This window comes from Tasmannia lanceolata, unplaced genomic scaffold (genome assembly GCF_043159265.1).
Source record: "Tasmannia lanceolata isolate RefF3 unplaced genomic scaffold, GAP_Taslan_0.1 ptg000023l, whole genome shotgun sequence".
Classification (NCBI taxonomy): domain Eukaryota; kingdom Viridiplantae; phylum Streptophyta; class Magnoliopsida; order Canellales; family Winteraceae; genus Tasmannia; species Tasmannia lanceolata.
The window spans coordinates 6,553,099-6,579,700 of NW_027518700.1; the positions used below are offsets into that span (position 1 = coordinate 6,553,099).

Consider the following 26,602-nt stretch of genomic DNA (forward strand, 5'->3'; position numbering starts at 1 on the left):
TCTATTGGGTGAAATTCCGACGAGCTTAAGAAGCGGTTTTAATGGATTTTTGGGAGGAAAATCTTGCCGAAAGACGAGGTGGGTACATGAATTGTTGGAATTTTAAGAACTAAAAATAATAAAACAAAGAAAGATAGAAGAGGCTTTTACTGTTGGAAGAAGAAAAAACGTCACTTTTTCATTCATTCATTCCACACACCAAAATAACACAATTAGCCATTAAATAGACTATTCTATCCGTCCAAACTACTGCCCAAATTACTCACACGTTTCCATCTCTTTTATTCCTAGTCAAACTCTACTACATGACCCTAAAAGATAAACTCTTATTCCTATAAAATAGCTACTGACTTTATCTCTCACCAAAATATTAACTAGATAACTATTCTAGAAACAATAAGAAACCTCCACTCGTTCAACTCTAATACAAATATGACTCATAGTTTCTAGCGTACAAGATAAGCATGGCTTTATGTGGGCCCTCCACTAGGCACCACCGTTTGAATTAGATATTCCAACACGCCCCCCTCAACTCAAACTAGGTGCGGTGTTTGTACTCCCATCATATGACAGAATTTCTTTAACTTTTCTTCTGGCAAAGATTTGGTGAAAATATCCGCCACTTGATCTTCAATGTTGCAACGCTTTAGTTCCATTTCTTCTTTGGTTGTGACTTCTCGAATGAAATGGTGACGAATCTCAATGTGCTTCATCCTCTCTTGATGAATTTGATTCTTTGTTAAGGCAATAGTGGATTTGTTGTCACAAAACAATCACGTAGGCCCGCTTTGTTTCGCCTTCAACTTGACAAGCTGTAGTTGTAGCAGCAATATACTCGGCTTCCATGCTTGAGAGCGCTGCAGCAATTTGCTTCTTGGATGCCCAAGCTATGACACCCGATCCAAAGCTAAAACAATAGCTTGTTGTGCTTTTTCGATTATTAATGAAACCTGCCCAATCACTAACAGAAAAATAAATTAATTTGTAGTTAGTGGCTTTTGAGTACACAATACCAAAATTGATTGTGCATTGGATGTATCTCATAATTCTCTTTGCTGCCCCAAAATGATGCTTGCTTGGACTGTGCATAAACCTGGATAATGCTAATTGCAAACATAATATCTGGCCTTGTATGAGTTAGATAAATCAAACCATCAACCTGCTTCTAAAATTCTTCTCATCTGTTTCTTTAACTCCATCTTGTAAAGTAAGTTTCTCATTAGTATTTATATGTGTTTTTATAGGTGCACAATACCACACGTGATGCTTTGAAAAAGCCGTTTTGCTTTAGAGCTGCTTTTGTTGGCTGAACTGCCACATCTGCTTAAGCCCTATCGTCTGGCTCGGAAATGTAGCCGTTATTCCCCGCTTGAGAGGGGTAGGTTACCCAGGCTGCTTTCGGTTAAACAACATATCCTTTCCCATTTGAAAGAGTAGAAACCGCTGCTGCTTAAACATCTACTTGATTTGAGAGGCCGAGCTTACCCAGGACGTGCTCTGGGAAGAGGCGGACCGTGCTAGTAATCGCGGATCAGCATGCCGCAGTGAATATGTACCCGGGCCCTGTACACACCGCCCGTCACACCCTGGGAATGGGTTTCGCCCGAAGCATCGGACCAATGATCACCCCGGAAGACTAAGCCTACGCAACTACTGTGACTTCAACAGCCAACACCAGACTTAGCTCTCGTTGCTAGCTCCCCTAACCTAAGTTACCCTAAGCTCGAAACAGCCAGCAAGCTTACTTAGCTTTCCCTTTTCTACAGCCAACTCGCTAGCAACAACAACTACAGCAAGCTGAGCTACCTTACTTAACAGCAACTACAGCAAGAGCTGCCTTGCCGTTCACTTCGTTCTCTCCTTTAACAAGCCAATCCTTCCCTTACCTTTCCACTCCTGTTACCCGGCTATAACTCAAAAGCTTACTTACGCTTGCCAGTCCCATAAGAGAAGGAAGAATAGAATAGCTGGAAGATGAGAGGACAGATTGCTAACTCGAACAAGAGTGGTTGTAGCTGACCATCCCAGTAACTGCCGTTCAAACTCTTTGTAGGGACCTACCTTTCAGATCAAAGACAAGAGAACGAGCTGACGACTACAGGGGAGGCAGTAGCTGCTGTGGGAAGGAAGCTACTAACGGTAAGAGAGCTACGTGCCCAGGGGAAGAGAGCAAACAGCTACACCGTCCCACTGCTGTTCTGTGAAAACAACCTGATCTACGACCACCCTTAATGATCAACAAAGTAGAGATCCTAGTGGGCAAAGAAGCGGGTGGTACTATGACTATCTCCCATCTATCTGGATTGTCTTGATCTTACTTTGGCCAATCCTCTTTCCCTCGTCAGATAGATTGATTCAATCATTCCTCATGATCCTCCCTTACGAATAGGGCTCCCTCCCACTTCCCTCCGAGCCTATGAATATAATAGAATATGTATGTATGTTTTTTCCGGAATTGTTGTCAAGTGAAAATGGAGAAATTCATTGTTGGAACTATTTGAACACGACGTTTCCTGGGGAGTCGGCATCCATTATGTGGAAGTTGGGTCACATCGTGGATGTACATAATTTTAGATTGATCTCCTACTCCTTCACTTCGCTTACACTCAGCAAAGGTATAACCTTCTCTCCAGCTCAAGATCACTGCTTTCTTTTTCTTGAAATAAGTAGATCCTTTCACTTTCATTACAACTGACTTCATCCCCATCTTTCTGGCGGATCGCCCGACATGTTCTGCAGTTGCTCCAGCAGCATACCGAGAAAGACGAGACCCCCCTTTGATTTTGTAACACCCGGTCCCAATGCTTGAACTTGTTTTAACTTCTTGAAATGGGTGTCATTACCAAAAATCAAGCTCAGGATTAATTGCTTAGAAATGAGTGTCGTTACCAAAATGAAGCTTGTGAATTTTCTTTGAAATGGGTGTTAATACCAAATGAACTTAAGATTTATTTTTATTGCAAATGGAAAAAGGGTGCTATTATCATCAATGGAGTAAAGTCCATTTAAACACCTTTTAAAAGGCTGCTCATTTTGGAAAGCACTCTAAGGTTGACCGTATATAACACCTTCACTAAAGTTAAATTTGGCTATGAATAGAATCTTCCACTAGTGGGTAGGATTTTTTAGGAATCTCTATCTTTTCAAGATTTAATATTGGTAGGTTTCCTCCTAAGGATTTTCAGTTAACAGAGAATAAGGTAGCAATCATTTCAAAAAATAAAATAAAGGGGGAAAGGAAGGGACGTCCAAATTTCCTTCATCACAAGATTTTTTTTGGAGCTCTCTCTCTCTTTCTCATAATAGAATATTCTTATTGTGATAAGGGGAGCAGAAACAAGCATTCAAAAAAGGAGGACATAATGAAAAGTTTTGCTCTCACATCTGTTTTTAGCAGACCTCTTTCTTGGGTGTGATTCTATAGATATTCAGCCCACATCTCACGTTGTTTTGATTTCCTTCACGTCTCAACTCTCAGGCTCTCGATCAAAAAATTGACTCACGTTGGGATTGTTCTCTCCTTCTTTGATATTACCTAACAGCAGCTATTGCATCATCCCTTTGAAGTTTTTTTTGGGTTGTTGATAACCATTGATTTTTGGGGTTGAGGAAATTAGTCATCTTTTCTTCATCTCTTTCTCTCCGTTGGATCGAACCGCGTTGGGTTTCATAAAAAAGCAAGAAATCTGCAAACAACTTATAAAAGTTGCATTTCTTGTTAGTTTTATAATAGCATTGGATCTCACCCATAAACTCCATCCGTTGGTGAATCTCTGCTAATTTAGCAGCTACAAGTTTCAAACTGGGTGCTTCGCTAAAGGAAATTCTTGGAGTAGCGCTTAAGGTAGGTGATCCTACCCTATGTCAGTGTATTATCAAATATTTATATTTAGCTAAGTTGAAAGCTTTCTATTACAATTTTTGCATATCTACTCTCACTTGGAACTTGTTTTGGAGAAGATTCTCACTGACCGTTTTTGAGTATGTCATTCTAAGTAGTTGAATGTCATTATGCATGGTATCCTTTAGTCTTGAAATGTTTTCATTCCTATACATAAAAAGCTTTATGAAGAACATGATTTTGAAAACTAGAATTCATGAAGCAACAATTTGAAAGGCACTTTGTTTACGATATGGTTTTCATAGATAGGAATGGGGGGGAGTCCCCTATGACTTGAAGCGTTTACAAAATTTATGGCATGGTATTGCAAACATTAAATTGCTTCTATCTATAATTGTATACAGTCTTGGTATGGAATGGATTCCGCCAGTAAGGTTGATCTCTGGTGGGGATCTAGTGCCCAACCTACCAGTGGGTGAGTACACTGGACGTGATCACGTAGACCGGTCAAAATTTATCTGCCCGTAAGGTTGATCTCGGGCCGCCAGTAGGGAGTCCTCTGGCTATTGATAATATTACATTGCGCGCTTTTGGACCTATGAGTCCTGCGAACGAGTGTTCGCCTTGGGTTACGCTACTTGCCAATAAGGTTGGAAATTGGCCACAGAGAAGACTGTTAAGTATTTGATTTCTAAGTGGAAAAACTGCAAAACCAAGTGTTTAGAAATATATATTCTTAGTCATTGATTTCAAGGCGGAAAACTGCATAACCGAGTGGTTGGAACCTTTTTTTGTAAAAGAATGTATTTTTCTTATGTAGCTTATGTAGAAATGATTTTCTTGCTTCCTATCAATTTCTGCATTGGCTAAATTTCTATAGCATGTTACTTATTTTTCCGCACCTACATTGTTTTCGTTTTCCTATTAGCTGGCTTGGATTTGGAAAACAGGCTGGGCTGTTAGCTCATTATGTGGTTTAACAATTTTCAGATTCAGAAGGGCGGCAATAGACTTGCTGAGTTCAGGCACTTGGATTGGAACCTAAGACATTTCTTGCTTTCTTTCATTATTTTCAGTTTAGAAGCGTTTGTTATTTTATTGTGGATTTAGACTTTTGGACCTATATATGTATTTCGTTTGAGCTTTAATTAAGACTAAAATTTCCGCTTTTATTAGTCGCTCTAAATATTGAGAATAGTTGGTTGTGAAGAAGCCTTGCATGCTTGTGGGGGTGACCCTATGGGCGTGTGGCGGCTGTCATGTGTGTCTTACCTCGAATTCTGGGTTCGGGGCGTGACAGATTTCCTCCAAACAACCTGCGGAGGCCCCAATTTTTTTATTCCCCCTAGCATCCGTCACGGTAACAAAGGTATTATTGTGGATCGGTGGTAAATGGACAAAATCTTTGTTTTTCCGCTCCAATTGCTCATCTTCCTCCGAGATGCTCTGTACGAAGTTCATTTTTTTGAAACTCCTGCCCGCAAGAACTTGTTGCTCTACGTGCTCGGCCGTTTTTTTTTTCTGGGGGCATATTATTAGAAGTGTTGAGAAACCACTTGCTCTTCGTAGCGCTCTCACTCATCAGTCGCTTCTGACATTCATTCCATTTTGCTTTTCCTCGTTACTTGACTGAGCGTAGCGGGCTCCGCGCCCTGGCTTCTAATGAAACCACCTATTATTGATTCCTCTCTTGGCTGAACAGAAGGTTAGATGAGATGGATTCTTTGTTCTGTTATAAACTCATCTACTGCTCATTCAGTTCTCAAATGATTGAATAAGACTGTATTCAACAGCTCTTGGCCGAGCTCGCCTCGCCCCCTACAGCGACCCTTTGGAGAACTGGGCTTACAGCGCCTCAGCAATTGCTAGGGTATAATGATCCTGTAGATTCTGTCCCTGCAATTGGCTACAAACCTCACCGGATAGCCAAGCAGTTTGGCCTGGATCAAGGAATCCCTTATGGGATCACCCGAACGAAGGAAAACAGTAACAGAAATCTCATAGGAATTCGAACGGTTTCCAGAAGTGAAACTGTACTTGCTTTCACTCTGTTAGCACCAGAAGACTATCCTTTTCCAAGATAGATGGTTGAAGTTCATCTACCCACGAAGGTCTAGTAGCTGCTTTCACTCTGTTAGCACCAGAAGACTATCCTTAGTCCCCTATCTCTTAAAGGGGCTGGGAGATGCCCTCTTGAAACAATCATGATTTGTATAGGTCCCCACTCACACTATAGAAGACCAGATGCCTTAAAAATATAGGGCTTCTCTCTATCCTTCCTTTGATCCTGGAAGGGAGGGATAACCATTGATATATGACCCCTCGCCTAAAGACAGGCCCTACTAATAGGAGCTTGAATCATTCCCAGCGGACAGATTGCCATTTCAAATTTTTTCAATAAATCAAAAGCATACTTTTTTTGACATATGAAAATCTCATTGAATCCTTGAATGACTTCAATACTAAGAAAATAATGTAATAGACCCAAATATGACATTTAAAAAATTTTCAACATGCTCTCTTTAAATTCCTTAACCATATCAAGAGAACTCCCAATATATATCATGTCATCAACATATAAACAAACAACTAGGATATCGCCACTATGAATTTTAACATAAAGAGTTGGTTCACTAGCACTATTTTGAAATGAGGTTTCAAGAAAATACCTGTCAATTTTATCATACCATGCTCGTGGCTCTTGTTTAAGCACATAGAGTACCTTTTTCAATTTGTACACTTTATGCTCTATGTCTTTGATTTCAAAATCTTAAGGTTGTTCCACATACACTTCTTCCTCAAGTTCTCCATTTCGAAAAGCTAATTTCACATCAAGCTAAAAAACTTGCCAATTCTTTTGAGCTACTAAAGCCAAAACAGTTCTAATAGTATCCATTCTAGCAACATATGCGAATCACTACTAATATAGCAGTCACAAGTTCCAAATTGGGTGCTTCGCTAAAGGAACTTCACCTTGTGGGATCTTTTCTTTGCAAACAAAACCAGCCACCACTACCTTGGGAGAGAGAACACCATCCATCTACGGTGAGTAAAATTTTCCTCTTGTAAAGTCCATAAGGTAATGAAGCGGACATGTAGCTTTACTTAATTAGGCTTCTTGATTAATTCAAGTGTTTCCTTCCCTTATTAGTTACTGCCTTGGAGGTGTTGATTGCTTGTAGCTAAAATAGACAGCAATCTTGGGTGAATCTTGTTGCCCGCCTGTGATACGAACATCGTTCCGTCGCTTCGGAGCTGCGAATATCATAAGTGGCTGCCATAAGTGCTTCGGTAACTACAAGTTCGCCACCTACTCTACTTTACATTTCTCTACACTTTAGGAAGATCTTCTTCGTGGGTCTTGACCTTGCAAAGGAATTCTTGGAAATTGCGCCTAAGGTATGTGATCCAACCATATGTCAGTGTATTACGTATATTTGCATATATTTAGATTTGTTGCAAGCTTTTATTATAGTTCATTATATAAAACTTGTTTTGAAAAGGTTTCTCACTGATCACTTTTAGCATGTCACACTAAATGGTTGAATTGTCATTTCCCATGAAATGCTTTAGTCTTAACATGCTTTCTTATTTATACAAAAAAGAAGAGCTTTGTGACTAAGTGATTTGGAAACTCAAATTCATGAAACACTATTACAGAGCATTCTATTTATGACATGGTTTCAATGGATTTGAACGGGGGAACCCCTTTGGTTTGAAACGTCTACAAAATTTATGGCACGGTATTGCAGATATTAAATTGCTTCTATCTATATTTGTATACAGTCTTGGTATGGAATGGGTTCCACCAGTAAGGTTGATCTTTGGTGTGGATCTACTGTCCAACCTGCTAGTGGGTGGATACACTGGGCGTGATCACGTAGACCGGTCGAGTTTTATTTGCCCGTAAGGTTGATCTTGGGCGGCCAGTAGGGAGTCCTCTGGCTATTGATAATATTACATTGCGAGCTTTAGGACCTGTGAGTCCTGCGAACGAGTGTTCGCCTTGGGTACGCTACTTGCCAATAAGGTTGAGAATTGGCCACAGAGAAGACTGTTAGGTATTTGATTTCAAAGTGGATAACTGCAAAACCAAGTAGTTGGAAATATATTCTTTGTCATTGATTTCAAAGTAGAAAACTGCATAACCAAGTGGATGGGAATATATTCTTTGTCATTGATTTCAAAGTGGAAAACTGCATAACTGAGTGGTTGGAACCATTTTTTGTAAAAACATGTATTTTCTTATGTAGCTTATGTAGAAATGATTTTCTTGCTTTTTATCAATTTCTGCATAGACTAAAATTTTATGGCATGTTACTTCTTTTCCGCACCAACATGTTTTCGTTTTCCTATTAGCTAACTTGGATTTGAAAAACCGGCTGGGCTGTTAGCTCATTATGTGGTTTAACAATTTTCAGATACCGAGGAGCGGCAGTAGACTTGCTGAGTTCAGGCACTTGGATTGGAACCTAAGACATTTCCTGCTTTCTTTCATTAGTTTTAGTTTAGAAACTTTTGTTATTTTATTAACGTGATTATCGTCGAATAAGTATTGTGCATTTAGGCTTTTGGACCTATAGATGTATTTCGTTTGAGCTTTAACTGAGACTAAAATTTCCGCATTTATTAGTCGCTCTAAATATTGAGAACAGTTGGTTCTGAAGAAACCTTGCATGCTTGTGGGGGGCGACCCTATGGGCGTGCGGCAGCTGTCACGTGCGCCGGACCCCGGATTTTTGGTTCGAGGCGTGACAGTTAAAGTATTATGTCACGCCCCGACCCCACTGTGTAGATACTGTCCGGTTCTGGGTCATCTACCCTTCCATGTTTTGTTTTCCAGCAGCACTAACCGTGCCCGACCCACTCCGCGGGGCCCGCCCATTGGAGATGCTGAAAACGCGTCTACATAGGGAGAGGAGAAATCCACATATATAGCCCAGTAACTTTTCCTTCCTTTCCGATGTGGGATCTCACAGATTTTGTCTTCATTCATGAGGTGGCTGCTGTCATATGCAATAGACCATCCGCGAAATGCCTTCTGCGATGGACGCTAGCAAATCCCCTTTAACAAATTAGCCAAAACCGTTTCTAACTCCAAAACCTTATGTAACAGCTAACAACCACACACATTCCTCCCCTCTTTCTAACTTAAACAAACTGAAAGTCAAACACAACCACAAACCACCTACGGTTTTGCTATCTAACCCGAACAAATTAGAAACTTATTCTAACTAGACTTAATGCCCAAATTAAAGCGAGACCCATTCTCGTCAACTTTTTGTGTCGGTCCAACAACTCCGACGACGTGCAAGAGTAAAAAATGACTCTCAACACTCCCCCTCAGCGCTGACTCTCTATTGGTCACGCCAAGTTCCTTTCTAAACTTCGCAAACTTCTTGTAGCTCAGCCCTTCAAAAGCAGCAAAGGCTACAAATGCACGAATCGTCGTAACTTTGGCTAATAGGCTGAACGTCTCGTAATAATCATGCCCGTACTTCTACAAGAATCGTTGAGCAACAATTCTCGCTTTGAACCTCTCTGCGATCCATCTGCTTTCATCAATACCTTGTATACCCACTTACACGAAATAGGTGACACTCCAGCAAGTAGTGGCGATCCTCACCCTCCGATCTATAAGAGGATTGCAAATTATATAAACCCCTATACATTAGAGGGTTAGGATCATCCTACAAAGATGATTTACGATGCACCGCCTCTTTACGTTGTGGCTCATCAAATGAGCGGTATGGATCATCTTAAGAGGTCCGCCTCTTTACGTTGTCATCAAATGAACGGTATGGATCATCTTAAGAGGTGGGCCGCACCAGAGATTATGAATACTGGACTTCAGATGCACACATCATATAAAATCTCATTTTTAGCATTAATAATGTCGGTGCACATACGGCACCACGATTCAATGCTATTGTCTGAAGACTAATGACATGTAACCGAATTATTCATTCAGTGCATGGATTAGGGTTCTACTTGCTGGGAAACCACATGCTTAAGTTGGTATTATCTTGACATTCCTCATCTAATTTAGTAATATAAAAATCCTAGTCATCTTTGGCCACTGAAATTTTTTTTTCTCTAGTCATGCACGTCACATTGGAGAATGCAAAATTTTCAGTATTTTAAAATGTTTTTCACAGTTGTGTGTTCAAGTCTCCGGGTAGGATATGAAAAAATGACTTGAGAGCAGTAAGGCCCTCTTTGGATTGCAAGAAAAAATTTTTGCTCGAAATATTTTTCTTGAGAAACTTTTTTCTTTGAACAGTTTAACAGGAAATGATATGAACATGCTTAATTTGGGGATATCATCAAAAATTAAAGAACACTCTAAATTAAAAAAATGAATAAGGCTGGTTCAAGTTATATTTTTGATGGGTAAAAAAGTATGAAATTTCAGAAATATTTTTCCATGCCAATCTACTTTCAAAAAAATCCTGCAATTGTATATTTTTTAACCATAAGCGCCTCTTTGCAGTTTTTTTTATGGGTATTGTTTTCTCTTTTCTAAATTTGGCACTCAATCAAGGCCCGACACGTGGTACCGGAGACCCAAAAATGTTCTACGGGAAAATGGTAATTTTATCGTACTTCCAAAAACTCAAGCAAGATAAACTCCGAATCCGATAATCTAGCAAACCAACCTAATCAGAAAGGGTCCCAAAATCGCAAAATTCCTAAATGGCAAAGTACTCTACTCTATAAAAGAGGACCAAACTCATAGGTACACATCTTGGATCTCAATTTCATACTCTTAAGCCCCTAATTTCTGAGAGTCCAACTCCAATGCTCTTTCTGACACTTCTGTGTGCAGATGTTGCTGGTTATCTCTCTCGGAGCAAGCTCTGCACAGCTCATTTTAGCGTCCATCGCAAAAGGTATTTCACAGATGGTCTGTCGCATGTCACACCAGCCACACAGGCTCACTTTTCAGCAACTTTTGTCGTCATTCACGAGGTGGGTGGTCTGACATGCTACAGACCATCTGCGAGATGCCTTTTCCTAGCAAATCCCCTTGAAAATAACCTCATCTTCATACAATGCAGCCTTTCTTTAGGAAAAGTAAAAAAATTGGGGGGAAACAGGGTGGGAAAATCATTTTCTTTCCCAAACAAGTTGCATGATCAAGCTGTTGCCGTTGTCCTAGCAGCGTTTCTTGGATTTCAAGTGAGAAAATCAGGTTTTAAAAATCACTCCTGCATCCTAAGATTTCTAAATCCTAGAAATATGGGAGGATATGCTACTCTCTTGCTGACGTAAAGAACGGCGAGAGGTAAAAAACGACGGCTGGTCCTCTTCTTCTCTTGTCTCTTAGCTATAATTTTGAAGAAGTCCCGGATTCTAAAATTCGTGTATCCAAACGGCCCCTTAAAGTCAACATCATTTGGTCAAGGGAGACTTTCAACTTACGTTTGATCTTCTTGACTTCTGAGAAACTTCAACAGAGAACCACCGTCCATTTTTCAATTGATTTACACTATACCATTAATATATGTCACAATCTCCACCGATTAAATACAAAGACCAAAGATTTCTTTAACTCAGATATATATAAATATATATATTGAGAAAACGGTTTCTACACACAAGTGTAGATAAGTTATCTACACACTAGCTTAAAATACAGTGGAGGCCCACATTGTTTGGGTGATCCAAACCATTCATTTGATTGGCCCTCACATAGATAGGGTATCCACAAAAAATCAGCTCCATAGGATCATCCTAACCCTTCGAACCGTGGAGGCAAAAAATGGACAGATTTGTGAAGGTTTATACACGTCTATTTTACCTCCACAAATCGTAGGGTTGGGATAATCCTATGTAGCTGATTTTTTGTGGACACCCTATCTTCCAATCAAATGAATGGTTTGGATCACCCAAACAATATGCCCTCAAGTGTATTTTAAGCTAGTGTGTAGATAACTTATATACACTTATGTGTAGAAACCGTTTTCTCATATATATTTTAGGTCAAAGCCCCCATGATTTGTTATTCGTAACGGATTGGGAGTGACGATACATAGCCGAAGTCTTGGGAAATAAGGTAACTTTTCTAACAATCAGAATTATTCAATCAGTGCATTGATTAGATTCTACTTGCTGGGACCCATATAGATTAAGTTGGTTTTATCTTGACATTCTTCACCTAATTTAGTAATATAAAAATCCTACTCATCTTTGGCCATTGAGAATTTTTTTCTCTAATCCTCCACCTGTTGCATTGCTTCCTAGGAGAATGCAATGATTTTTAAATTATACATATTTTTCACATGAATCTTCAAATTTCTTTTTTTTTTCCCTCGGTATTTTAAAATTTCTTGCCAGTTCACATTTGGAGACTCAAAATTTTAAGTATTTTAAAACGTTTTACTTTCACAGTTGTGTGTTCAAGTCTTCGGGTAGGCTATAAAAAAATGACTTGAGGTGGAAATGAAGTCATTTTTAATAAGAGGAATAGGGAGCCCTTGCAAAAAAGAGGTGAAAGAGCTCCCCCGTTGGCTTCACATCATATCACTCCCAATAGGAGAGCCCTTTTACCTCTTTTTTGCAAGGGCTCCCTTCAGTTTAGACTTCCTCTTTTAATAAAAGGCAAACAAAAAGGAGTGGAGGAATTGGTGTGAGACCGGGTGGAAATATCATTTTCCTTCCCAAAATTAAAACCGGATCCTGAGACCATGGTCTGAAATTTCGGTCAAAATTCGGTAAAGACACACGAAATGCCGGTTTTTTGGGCTGAAATTTTGTAAAGTAACAAAAAAATAATATTTTATTTTGAAATTTCGCCAAAATACCGACCAAAATTTCTGAAATTTCAACCGAAATTTGGTAAGTTTAGGTAATTTTGGATTTGGGTCGAAATTTAAAACCATGCCTGAAACCGTCCATGGGTCTGAAAGTCAACAGCATTTGGTCAAGGGAGACTTCCAACATGCATTTGAAGCTCTTGTATATATTACTCCATACTTCTCCCTGTTTCCTCTCATTCCATTTCAAGTCTTCCCAATTGCATCATTTGAACGGAGTTTCGCCGGAGCTCTACCGGAATTTACCGACGTAAGATCATAGACATGGACTCCACACGGGTCAATACTTCCCTTAGCTTGGACCTCAAAAGCAATCTTTTAGGTCAAATTCCAACGAGCTTAAGAAGCAGTATAATGGATATTGGGAAGAAAATCTCGCCGAAAGAAGAGGTAGGTACATGGAAGCATTGCTCTTTTTGCATGATTTTTTCTTTTTCCTATCTTAGTTTGTGAAACAATCAAATACTCCAAAAAGCTTAAGGTTTTAGAAGCTTTTAGAGTTGGGGTTATTTAATTATTTATACTTCAACAATCCTCTCCAAGTGTGGCCCTTTTTTTGGGTTTGCCGTACACATGGCAAATGTGACTCCACTTTTTACACATGAATTTTTAATATCAAGAAATTATTGAGTATTCATCCCATGACATGCCCTTAGCCCTTAGCCCTTAGGCAGCAAGGTTTAAAATTTCGGTTTCCATACCGGTTTTGGACCCTGAAATTTCAAAATTTCGGTCAAAATTTGGTACAAAAGTCGAAATCAATATTTTATTCAATATTAAATTTCGACCGAAATTACCGAAAGTTCGGCCCAAATTTGGATGAAATATTAAATTAATTTAAAAAAGAAACATATTTTTTGGGTCAAATTTCGAAAAAACCGAAATTTCGACCAAAATTCCAAAATTTCGGTCGAAATAAATGACTGTTTCGGTTTTTAGTGGTTTCGGTGTCGGTCTCCACCGAAATTCGAAATTTCGGACTTCGGTCGAAATTTGAAACCATGTTAGGCAGTAGCTCTGATACCATGTATTAGAGAATAAAATAAAATCAAGATCAAGATTGGGCTATATTGAGTGGTTGGATTGGATTAGGCAAGTGACTTGGATTAGGTTAATCTTTTTCCATAGTAATCTTATTCTCTTGCTATGTTTATCATTTGAGTGTTCTATAAAAACACTCCTTATGCTTATTGTAATCATTCAAGTTTAGTGAAATCTCCTAAACTTATTATGGTATCAAAGCCAACTATCCTGCGCTGACCACAACGCTAGCGAATCCGTCCTCCGGCGGACGGCAGATCTAGCCATCCGCCCGGCCACCATCCATCGAATGCTCTGCTGCAAACCTCCATTTAGTTTTCTCCAAATCAGCAACCCTCTATTTTTCTCTTTTCTTCTCATCGTTCTCATCATTTTTTTTTCTCACTTGTTGATGTTGACTCTAAGAGGCTTTTCATCAACCACCTTCAATGCAAAAACCATCATCCAACATTGATGGCCGGCAGCCCAGTTTCTTCAACCTTTGGCAGAATCGATGCAGTGCCTTAAATCTGAACCCTTAAAATTCTCACCACTTTATTCTCCTCCACCATCCCTCACAATTTGTAGAGCTATTCCATAGCCCTTTACACCCATGGTTTTCACTTGGTCTTTGGTGTGTTTGCTCATTCAGTCAGAGAAGAAGAGGAGATAGTGGGGGTAATTTCCTCCCCAACTTTGGTTCAAACATTCATTTCGCTTGTGTTTTTTAAACCACATACCACAATATTGATAATGACACCCCTATATTCCATTTTCTTATAGGCTTGTGTGCCAATCCTTTCAAAAAAGAAGAAGGGCCTCATCACCCTATTTTGTTCCAACAATACCTTCTCTATTTGCCACCCCTTTTACAATTCTTTAGAATGCCTTTCACCCATCTTGTGTGACAGAACCCCAAATTGATAACCACAGTATTATATCTACACTTTATCTTTGCATTGTCCAAATGATAAGAAGTTTCTTGTTGTTATTTGCTGTCGTCCATCTGAAGTCACTAGATGTCGCTTCTCATCCATCTTCCTTACCTTTTTGAGTCGTCCCCTTAATCTAGATTTCCATTTTCTTGTTTTGTGTTATTTCAGTTGAGGTGCTTCATTTCTTTGAAGTGCGTGCCTGAAATGAGTTTTATTTCATCAACATGATATTTTCAAAAATTTATAATTGAATTTTGTGAATGATTTTAGGCTAGTGTTTTGGAAGCTGAGTTGAGTCGAGTGAATGAAGAGAACGAGAAGCTAAGCAGGATGTTGAGCATTATGTACGAGAATTTCAGGGTTTTGCAGAGCCAAGTGGTGGATTTAAAGAGTAAGAGTACCGAGAAGGAGAGAGAGGGCTCCGCCTCATCATCCAAGAAGAGAAAGGATGAAAGCCAAGAAAATAATAACAGTAATGGAATTAACGAGAATGCTAATTATAGAAATCCTATTGAGAGCTGCTCTAGCGAAGATTCATGCAAGAAGCCATGTAGACTTGCAGAGACAAAGACCTCCAAGGCCTATCTAAGGACTGATCCATCAGATACAAGCTTGGTAAGTAGAAAATTTCTAAAACAATATCACAAGATCAGGGGATTTTATAGTGTAAGCCCGTGTAATCCAGTATTTTTAAAAAGTATTGTATGGTCCACACCATAGGTGCATTTGACGGGCAACAACGTAAATAGATTGTGATCATTTTTCTGTTGAATGATCCTAGCCCTCCTATCTAAAGACGAACTGCATATTATGTAAGTGTCTATATATCGCAGGGCTAGGATCATCCTTTGTAAATGATTTTTTCGACACAACCTATCTGAGTTGTGGCCACATCAAATGGACGGTTTGGATCATCCTATGGTGTGGGCCGTACAGTACTTTAAAAAAAATAGTGGACTATGTCTTACATTGTAGTATCAGAAAACTCAAATCCTAAACCCTAATCCCTAAATCCTAAACCCTACATTTCATTATTTTCAGGTCTTTAAAGATGGATACCAGTGGAGAAAATACGGTCAGAAAGTCACCAGAGACAACCCATCTCCGAGAGCTTACTACAAGTGTTCCTTTGCCCCAGTCTGCCCAGTAAAAAAGAAGGTAACTTCCGGCAGAAAATCAATCTCCACCCTCCATTTAATTTACTCAACTATTGGTTACTAAGATAATTTTTTTGTAATCTTTCATCCATCAGGTTCAGAGAAGTGCTGAAGATAGATCGATCTTAGTAGCCACATATGAAGGGGAGCACAACCACCCACACCCGGCTCGAGTCCAAGTGCCAAATGGTTTAAGCAACTATGCCTTGGTCCCTTGCCCGGTCTTGGTCAGCACCTCGAGCCCCACTATTACACTGGACGTGACCTCATCCAAGTTAGTTCAGGACTTAGTGAAACCTCATGGGGAGATCAAGTTGCTGGAAACCCAGCAGTCTCTCCTAGAACAGATGGCTATGTCGTTGTCGAGAGATCCCAATTTTACAACTGCACTTGGGGCCGCCATTTCCGGACAGTTTTTTCACCCTAAAGAGGCTGGGGAATGGTGAAAAGATGAAAATTTGAAATGTAACAGCTGATGTAAATAGAATTTATATACACTTATGTGTAGGAACCGTTTTCTCTCTCTCTCTCTCTCTCTCTCTCTCTCTCTCTCTCTCTCTCTCTCTCTCTCTATATATATATATATATATATATATATATATATATATATATATATATATATAAGCCGTGGTTGTGCCACGTGTCAGCCCCTCTTTCCACCGAAATTTCAAAATTTGTTTTACTTCCCTGTGTACGTCTCATATAAATTTATTTTCTCCATAAATTATGATATAAAACTTCATAAATAAATCATTTCCGTTTCCCTACATGCTACGTTACCAAAATTTTTTTCTACTTTACTTTCCTATTGTATCTTTTACATATTTTACTTCATAACCTACCAAAAAAAAAACATCATTTATTAAATCCCAAAATTGACGTGTAAATTTTCTACTCTTTAAGGCTCTGTTCACTTGTTTTCCCGGGAAAGGAAAAGAAAAGGTTTCCCAGGAATCTGACGTGGCATTAGGAAAAGAAATCCAGGGAAATTGTGTAGGAAAAGGTTTCCCGATCCTGTTGACGTGCGCAGGAACTGTGCAGGAAAAGGTTTCCCGAGAAACTGCTTGCCCACCTTTTTTCACTAGTTTTCCCAGGAAAGCAAATCCGACCAAAATAGTGGGATTTGGTTTCCCACACTTGTGAGAAAAGAGACATTTCCACATCATTTTTGGCAATTTCCATGTCATTATTTGACATTTTCCACCTAGGCTTGTTACTTTCTCAGGAAAGCAAGTGAACATCAGAATTCTGTCTTGTCAAGGAAAAAAGAGGCTGTTTTCCAGGGATTTGCTTTCCCGGTAACGCAAGTGAACAGAGCCTAAAGGAAAAAAAAAACGCACAAACTCTCCCGTGAACACAACGAGGTGCTTCCACATGGCACCCGTCCTATACACGCAACTTCTACATATAGCCCCTTTTGAGAAATGATATTTACACACAACTTCTATGTATAACACCGAAATTTCATCAGTTTACGTTTGAGAAGGAATTCTACAACTTCCTTATTTCTCTCCATAGCAACTAATTAAATCTATTATAATATCTCTCCTTCTTTTTTAGTTACGTTTTAAAGAGCTTTACGTAAGTAAACAATAAAAACATGGGTTGAAAAGTGGGTAATAGGAAAAATTGTACTGGGCTATAAAGAAAATATAAATTGTGAGACCCTTTGTGTAAAACCAACAGATACCAATCCAATATGCTAATAATCTGGATAAGAATTTGCCCCTTCTTTTTAATTTTTTTAATTTTAGCAGTTTCTTTTCTTCTTCTTCTTCTTTTTAAGAAAAAAGAAGAAGTTATAAAACAATATTTTTTTGGGCCGCCCTGTGCATCGCACGGGTCTGCAACTAGTCTCAATTGATTTACACCAATCCATCCGTAGATGTCTCAATCGCCACTAATAAGATACTCAGAGATATATTTTACGTCAAAGCCCTTATGATTTGTTATTAGAAACCCATTTCAAAAGCATGGCGACTGCTTGGGAGTGACGATTCAAAGCTGATGTCTTGGGTGAGATTCATCTCCCCTTCTCTACAAACACACGAAAGCTCTCATATATCTCCACATTTCTCCTTGTTTCCTCTCATTCCATTTCGAGCTTGTGCCCAAGAGCGACATTTGATCGGAGTTTAAATATGTCTTTAAGTTCATAAACATGGACTCCGCATGGGTCAATACCTCCCTTGGATTGGATCTCGGCTGCAATCTTTTGGGTGAAAATCCGACAAGCTTAAGAAGCGATGTAAATGATTTTGGGAAAAACTCTCCCCGAAAGAAGAGGTAGGCACATGGAAGAATTGCTCTTTCTGCATGATTTTTGTTTTACTAATCTTGGCTTTTATCAATTATTCTTTCCAAAGAGTTTTGATTGGATTTCGCGTAAAATATTGGAGAAGGTTTGAATTTTCAGCTAGAGTGATTTTCCTAGATTTCCGAGATTTTTATGTTATGAACCCAAATCGGTTATCATTGTGATTGATCTTCCTAATGGGAAGATGGGCCTCTCAACCCGCTTTGAAGGAAGTGTCAGTCCTCCTCTCTATGCCAAAACACAATTTCCAAGATAAATTTCATCATTCATTTGAAAAACCCACATGACCACTTCCTCTAAAACTCCTACCCAAGCAAATCTAGGTAACCATTCAGGGTACCATCCCCTTCTTTTGGGTGCCAAAGAGAAAAACACACAAAATATAAACTGATTTATGATATCCTAAGTGGGACCCGTCTAGGACCGTAACATTCTAATTAAATTTTGTGAATGATTTTAGGCCACTGTTTTGGAAGCGGAGTTGAGTCGAGTGAGTGAAGAGAATGAGAAGCTAAGCAAGATGTTGAGCGCCATGCAAAAGAAATTCTGGGTTTTGCAGAGCCAAGTGGTGGATTTAAGGAGCAAGAGTACCAAGAAGGAGATTGAATGCTCTCTGTCATCATCAAAGATCTGGAAGGATGAAAGCCTTGAAAATAATAACAGTAATGGAATTAACGAGAATGCTAATTACATTAATCCTATTGAGAGCAGCTCTAGCAGAGATTCGAGCAAGAAACCTTGTAGACTTACCAAGACGAAGACCTCCAAGGCCTATCTAAGTACTGATCCATCAGATAAAAGCCTGGTGAGTTGAAAATTTCAAAAATAAGATCACAAGTTCAAAAATTTATATGGTGTAAGCCTATGTAGTCCAGTTTCTTTCAAAAACTACTATACGGGCAACACCATCGGATGATCCAGAGCGTCCATTTGGTGACCCATAACGTAAATAGGTTGTGCCCAAAAAAATCATTTCCATATGATAATCCTAGCCCTCCCATCTATAGAGGAACTCCATATTATGGAAAACTCTAGATGAGAGAAATGATTTTTTGGGCACAACCTACTTATATCGTGGCCCATATAATGGACGGTTTGGATCATATGGTGTAAGCCGTAGAGTTCTTTTTTATAAATACTGTACTATACCTTAATAGTCTGTAAAAACTCAAACCCTAAATCTTACATTTCTTTGTTTTCAGGTGATTAAAGATGGATACCAGTGGAGAAAATACGGTCAGAAAGTCACCAGAGACAACCCATCTCTTAGATCAGCTTACTACAAGTGCTCCTTTGCCCTTGTTGCCCAGTAAAAAAGAAGGTAACTTCCTATCAATCTCCACCGTCCATCTCGTTTACTCAACTTGGATTGGTTTCTAAGGTTTTTATTTTTTATTTTTTATTTTTTTGTAATTTTTCTTGCATCAGGTTCAGAGAAGTGTTGAGGATAGTTCGATCGTAGTAGCCACATATGAAGGGGAGCACAACCACCCACACCCGGCTCGAGCCGAAGTGCCTGATGGCGTCGGAATCCGGGTCTGCGATTGCGCGGTCGGTAGAGAGCCTCCGCGGGGTCTGCAATCACAAACAAAGGGGGTCAAGGGGGTCCGGGGTGGGTCCCGGACGACCACTTTGACACCCAATTCAGATTATTTGACCAGTCAATATAAAGAACAGCGAGAAGAGGAGATGGTTCGATCAGGTTTACCAAGGCCAAGACGCAGGTTCTTTTCTTGGTATGTGGGTGGATGGGTCGGAGGGGACTAACATGGAGAGTGTGATTAAGTTCCCGGCCTCCTCTGCTGTTGCCTTGCCTCTTTCTTTTCCGGTTGTCTTGTGGGAGCTGAAAAAAAGGATCATCTTCTTCTTCCCTTCTCCCCCTTTTTAAGGGGTGGCGTGCGGACCTTTTCATGATTATGGAGAGAAAACCTTCCTTTGCAGGATTGGGCCGTTCTCCTATTTCGACGGCGCGCGTGGCTTTGCTGGATAATCCCTTCCATAATTTGTGATGATGAGGTTTGGACGGCGAGAAAGTGACACGTGTCGTAATCGTACGGTCTTGCCGTTTCCTAACGCCTTTCTTCATGATGGTTAGGCTCTATTGGTGCATGGACGACACGTGGCGAGATTTGGGAGCAGTGCCGTATTTATGTCTCATCATAACACCCCCTTACTCCTTTGGTCCATTCAATGGGCCAAGGGAGTAATGTCTGGTCAAGCGATGCCATGGTGAGGGCATTTATGGGGGCTCCGGAGTACGAGGAGACGTGCCGTTTTATCCGGCGGTTATCCCTGGAAAATGGTAGCGTCATTATGTGGCTTCCGGTCGGAGACACGTGTAAGGTGGGTCGCCTTGTTTCGAGACACAAGGGTTTCTCCCTCGAGCTTAAAAAGGAAGACCATCCCAGCGTTCTGTCGTTGCTTTTTTTTTTTTTCTGAGATAGGTGTTTCTCCGCACCTTTTCCCTTTTTTCGACAACATGTCTGGTTCCCCTTCGCGGGTTAGGGGCAAAGCCCCTCTTTCCCAGGAATCGTCGAGTGAACTCGACCTGTCTTTCGACTCGGAGGAGGACCTTACGGCCCGCCGGAAAAGGGCTAGGAGGGACTCGGGCCCTTCCTTGGGCTTCCCCCCCCTTCGTCTGTCCTCCTTGCCTAGGAAGGGCAAGTCGTCTCCCTCCTGTGTCGCCAGGGAGTGGTTTTTTTTCTCCTGGGCCTATCACCAGGGGATGGAATTGCGTGGCCGGGTTTCGAAGATGGGTAAGGAGATTGAGGATTTGAAGCGGGAGAACGAGGCATTGCAGAGAAAGGTTCACTCTCTCAACGAGCAGCTGCTTGAATACGAGGTGGACCCCTTGCTGGAGAGCTCCTGGGAAGAGGAGGGGAACCCTTCGGGAGAGGAGTCTTCTTCTGATTAGTTTCTGGCTTCTCCTGCTTTCCTGTTATTTTTTCTTTTTCCCCTTTCTTGTCGAGGATTTTGGGGCCTGCGTGCCCTATGTTCGGTTTCTTATCCCCCCTTTTTTGTAGGCCTGTGGGCCAAGAGGATGTGAATGGATGGTTTTTATGAGTTTGTGCCGTGTTTCTTATGCTGCTTTTCCCATCTGTTTGGTTGCTTTTCCACTATGTTTGGTATATATTTTCCATGTTGCGAGGAATCGTGGCGCTTTGCTCGAACCTGTGCGGGGTTCCGAGCCTTTACCTAGCGCGTTTAGTTTCCTCTGCCTGTTGTGTTCGTGTGTCGAGCTCTTGTGCCGTGGCTCTGAGCCTGGGCGCGTATTTTTCCTCTAGTGGTTTTGAAGTCGGAGTTCTTTACTTGGTTTCCCACCTCCGGACCCTTCCTTTTCATTGGGTACGGTCTTGCCGTTTCCCAACGCCTTTCTTCATGATGGTGTAGACACCCCATTTTGACCGTGCCTTGCACCCCCATGTTTTGTGCTTAACTTTTTCAAATCAGTATGTTAGGACCCTAAATTACACCTTAGGCTAGCTTAGGGTCCCACCAAGGTCCCTGTAAAATTTCGTCAAGATCCGAGCGCGTTTGTCTGGCGAACGAGCCAAGACAGTGTCGTGGTGCAAGTTCAGAGGGGAGGGGGTGAAATATGTCATTTCCCGTGTACAAGAGGGCATTCTTGGAAATTTCTATTGCTTACTCTACAAGCAATGAGTAAGGGCCATTAGATCAAATTAGAGGGTTTAGGATCATGTAGAGAGAGGGGAATCTTTGCCCCATTTTCTACTTGGCCCCCCCTTTATTGTGCAAGAGAGCGCTCATAATCACACTATTAAGGGTTGTCCTTTGGCAAAGAGGGGGGTCGAATTTATCATTCCCCTTATATAAAAAAAAACCGATCGATTAGGGCTTGGAGGGAAGGGGATTTCTTGATTTTTTTTTCTTCTCTCAGCAGGGGAGAGCCTCATTTGCAAGAAAGAGAGAAGCTAGGTCATCTTCAACCTCTCCTATCTTCGGCCGCTCCACCCTCGCCACCGCCGTACCCTCCATTAACACCACCACTACCATAACCTCTCCTTCAACCTCCATTAAACCCAAATCCACCACCTTCTCCTACCTCTATCCCACCACCTCACCCATCTCCGGCCACCACCACAAACCCCATCATCCCAGCCTCCCCTGCACCTCCATTGAAACCTACCTCTGGTCATTCCCCTCTACAGAACCCCCAATCTAACCTAAACCCCATCTCTTTCTCTCCCCAAACCCACCACCTTAAGCCCATTCCCATCATCGACCTTAAACCCCATCTAATTCGGCCACTCCCACCTTCTCCGGCACCGCTACCAGCCATCTCCTCTACCCCACCGTCAGCCACCACCACCAACATTGAGCAGATCTTAAAGAGAGAGAGAGAGAGAGAGAGAGAGAGAGAGAGAGAGAGAGAGAGAGAGAATAGCAGATGGGAGGGAGCGTACATAGAGAAATTTGGGTTTACCTCTCCGATCGGCCTCTTTGCTCCGGTCATCTTCCCCGACGGGTTTGCCGAAGCTCCGGCCGGTGCTTTTCTTCCGTCCGATCATCTCTTTTCTTCCACTTCATCATCAGCCCAAACTCTACCTCTAACCTATTTTCCCGACATCCCCTGTACTTTCTGGCAATCCCTAAATCCGATCCGCCTTATTAGCGCCATCAGCCTTCAAAGCTCTATTGAATAAGGGCGAGGGCGAGAGGTGATCGAGGGGCCCTATCATCTTCTAGAGAAGGTAACCTTCACTACAATTTCTTCTTATTTTCTTTGGTTTGCTCATCTGTGGGATTTGTTTCATTTGGATGGCCCGGTCCTTAGATTTAACTCTATTAGGCTAGTGAATATTCTGGTTTTAGCATAGCCATTTGAATGAGGTTTGTCGATGGGCATGTTCTCTGATGTGTATTCTTGATGATTTTATTTATTTATTTATTTATATAATCTCAGTCCCTGTTTCATCGAAGTTTTCATAATGCTCATTCAGTCTGTCGAATTTTGAGGTTAGGCATAGTTGTTTTCCATGGTTATTTCAATACAAGATTCGAACCTGTGTACTCCATTTCATTGGTTCCGTGAGCTTGAAGGTGGGTTGAAGGAATATTGAAACATGGGTATCATGATGTCAATTTCCGAAGGTGATTATAGGGGCTGATGTCTGCAGTTTTCCATTTTAATAAAGGTACTCCTACCATGACTATTCTCTATTCTCTTCAATCGGTTTGGGGAAACCTCTACCCTATTTTAAAAATGTCTAAATGAAGATGTATGAGGACCCAAAGGAGGGGCAGATAAAGTGGCCAGATCTTGTTGATTCGCATCTGTTGTTCCATTTCCTTTTCCTTGTGAATACCATCCTAGTGGTTCTCTATATGGTTTCGGAATGTCAAATGAAAGAGTCCATGTTAGTAGCTCACTGCTTGTCCCCTCAGGTAACTATTTTCAAAGCGGAGGAAATGGATAAGCATACATTACCTGTGCGGATTTGTTAGATGACAGGGACACTTGCTTGTCATTCTGTGAACTTGGAAAGACACTACGGTGAAATTTTAATCATTTGTACAGTATCGAAAGAGGTGTAATCATATGCTTATGTTTATTAAAGTGTCATGTTCTTACATTTTTTTTTTATGCTAACACACCTCTTGAAAAAAAAAAAGAAATGCTTTTGTCATGAGAATAAAATTTTATAAAAAAAAAAAGAAGGCCTAGTTGAATAGATTGTGTGGTTAAGTGTCTGTGTAATTTGTAATCTTTTAAATTGTAAGAAGTTTCATCTAATTTTTATAAAAACCAGTGAGTGTGATGATATCTTGCGTTATACTTTATCTTAGCTAGTATCCTTTATGCTACAGGATTACACACTATGTATTTGATTTAATTTAGGATGTGTATAGGCTTCGACTAAAGCATATTGAATAGAGATATAATGTAATTTTGGATCACTTTCCCTTTTAGTCATGGTCTGTACATAATAGATTTATCCCTTGCTTGTTACTTCATAATTATTCTAAGCCAATTTTTTTTTTAGAATATTTAAATGGTATGGCTGAAAGTTAAAGGTCTAGTGCTGATATTTTGTGACCCCTCTTTGAAAATATGAAGAAGTTTCATGAATTGATACTAATATTTCAGGTTTAAGAGATTTGAATTGATAGTTGCACAAAAATGCACATTTTATAGAATGAGTTTAAATAGAGATTTTCATTTATAAGAAATTTGTTATTTTTGTTTCTATGAGTAACCTGGAAATTATGATTTCATGTCCTGAATTGCTTCAATCTCTGGTTTCATAGCTGTTCGTGACCTCTTAGCTAAATGTTTAGAGATGTCCGGATTTTTTTTTTTTAAATTTTTTTTTTTTTTGAAACTAAGGTAACTTTTGGACAGTTCTGGCATCACAAAAGATAAGATAGTTTGGTGTAATATCATGCCCTTATAGATACATATGTTCAGTTTTATCTTCTACTTCTTATGAGCAAGAACTGGTATAATGCTATCTCCCATGAATGAGATTGATTACTGTGAAGGTCTTACATTAATTTTTATTTTAATTGTATTCCCTGTAGTATAGTTGGTTGATTGAATTATTCGTATGATATGGAAACTAGTACAGGTTATTTTTTTTTAGCATGATAAAGTATAGCATATGAGATATTTATTATTGGCATTACATTGTTTTAGTGTTTGAATTATTTAATGCTCAAATCTCAGAAATTTTTCGAATCAACCCTATTTTCTACAACCCCTGTTTCAATTCTTGTTTTCTATGGCCTTTGTTTCGACCCTTGCTTCAGCCCATGTTTCGTGTTTATAAAAATAGTTCAATCCATGATTTACCCTGTTTTGTATAATACAAATATAGTTTCAGTCTTGTTCCTGTTTTGTGAATGGTCCAGTCCAGGTTTTTGTAAAATCTGTTTATCCACTTGCAGTTCATTTTGTTACTAAATAAGCCATAACTTTAGCATGTCTCATGCCATGATAGACAAATAGGGGATTCCTTTAATTCCCTGTTCAGGTGTTTGTGGACTAATTTAAGAGTGTCTCATGTTATAAATACAATTCATTAGGACAAATCAGATGGCTTTCTTATTTGGGTTCCAGTTATGGTTCAATTTAATACATTCCATTCTCATCCAAATCGCCCATTAAGTGCAGTTAAGATTGAAAAATGTTTTCAATAGTAGAAATGATGTTTTAATTTAAGCTAGGATAAATTCTTTTATTGTATCCTCAGGTTTTTCCTATTCACTATACATATAATAAAGGATGGGAGAGAGGTTCGCTAACTTCTTCTACTAATGTCATTTTATGTGTAAGCTATTATGTATGGGAACTAACTTTAACCAGTTAACATAAAACCTTAAACCAGTTTGCCATAACCTGAAATGAAAACCATTAGCAGCCTTCATTTTGTTGTTGGAGCAAGGTAATGTTCATAGCAGTCCTCATAATTTGATCTATTTATTTTTATCTTAATAATTTTGAGTAGGTACTTGATTTCTATTTCACATGTTTGTCAAAATAATTACTTGTAAATTTACACACACCTATTACCATAGTATGTATGAAAGGAATTCGTAACATTTGCCATTTGTTGCACATCTGTTGCTCATCAGTTGCCATCGGTTACACGTCTGTTGCATATCAGTTACCATCTGTTGCACATCTGTTGCACATCTGTTGCACATCTGTTGCCATCTGTTGCACATCTGTTGCACATCAATTGCACATCTGTTGCACATCTATTACACATTTGTTGCCTAAATTCAAATTTAATCTCTTGTAATGTACTCATCCAGTGCCTAACCTAACCAATCTAGTGCCTAACCATTACATAACCAGTGCCTAGCCCATCCAATGGACAACCACCCAGTGCCCATCCAGTGCTCATCCAGTGCCTAACCTAACCAGTCTAGTGCCTAACCATTACATAACCAATGCCTAACCAACCCAATGATTTAGCCCTGTTTTGGCACAATTTAGTTCATTAGTTCAGTCCTTGTCTTGCATAGTTTAGTTTATAGTTTAGCCCTGTTTTGGCATAGTTTAGCACAGTGGATTCAGCCCTATTTTGGCACATTTTAGTTCAACTATTATTTTGCTTTGGCATGTACAGTTACTCTCCTTATTGTCACATGTGTATCTTTTGTCTTGCTTTGTAATATGCAGCCCTCACTTTGCTTTGATAAGTGATTGAAATTCATTCAATTCCTGCTGGAATATTTATAACCCATCGATCTTAATTTGGATTTTATTCACTGGATTTTTCTACTAATATGATTCATTGTATCTTAATTACTAATCTTGATAGTTGAAATTTTCCTCTTGGATTTTTTAGTTAAAGCTTTCTAAATTAAGAGCATTAGTAGTGATTATATATATATATATATATATATATATATATATATATTTTTTTTTTTTTTCATTATCTTTACATGAATAGCTACAGATTTGAGAATATTCTAGCCTTTGTCGAATCATTTTCATTATAAACAGACAGGAAAAGATGTTCCCTAATTATATTTTATTTGGG

General features: G+C 39.7%; 2 protein-coding genes and 1 pseudogene across 2 annotated transcripts; 2 read left to right on the forward strand and 1 right to left on the reverse strand.

Moving 5' to 3' along the window:
• Window positions 1-2,461: 2,461 nt before the first annotated feature.
• On the reverse strand, window positions 2,462-6,881 carry LOC143856671 (small ribosomal subunit protein uS11m-like). Its single transcript, XM_077366938.1, has 4 exons — window positions 6,858-6,881; window positions 5,756-5,889; window positions 5,146-5,402; window positions 2,462-2,784 (listed from the first exon to the last, which is right to left on the reverse strand). Exons 1-4 carry the CDS (start codon window positions 6,879-6,881, stop codon window positions 2,462-2,464), a joined length of 738 nt encoding a protein of 245 aa, XP_077223053.1.
• Window positions 6,882-12,856: 5,975 nt separating this feature from the next.
• LOC143856694 (putative WRKY transcription factor 40) lies at window positions 12,857-16,258 on the forward strand. Its single transcript, XM_077366960.1, has 4 exons — window positions 12,857-13,050; window positions 14,886-15,230; window positions 15,657-15,773; window positions 15,868-16,258. The coding sequence occupies exons 1-4, from the start codon at window positions 12,925-12,927 to the stop codon at window positions 16,216-16,218; spliced, it is 939 nt and encodes a 312-aa protein (XP_077223075.1). The 5' UTR covers window positions 12,857-12,924; the 3' UTR covers window positions 16,219-16,258.
• A 1,675-nt stretch (window positions 16,259-17,933) lies between these two features.
• Window positions 17,934-26,262, forward strand: LOC143856672 (putative WRKY transcription factor 40; annotated as a pseudogene).
• Window positions 26,263-26,602: the final 340 nt, after the last annotated feature.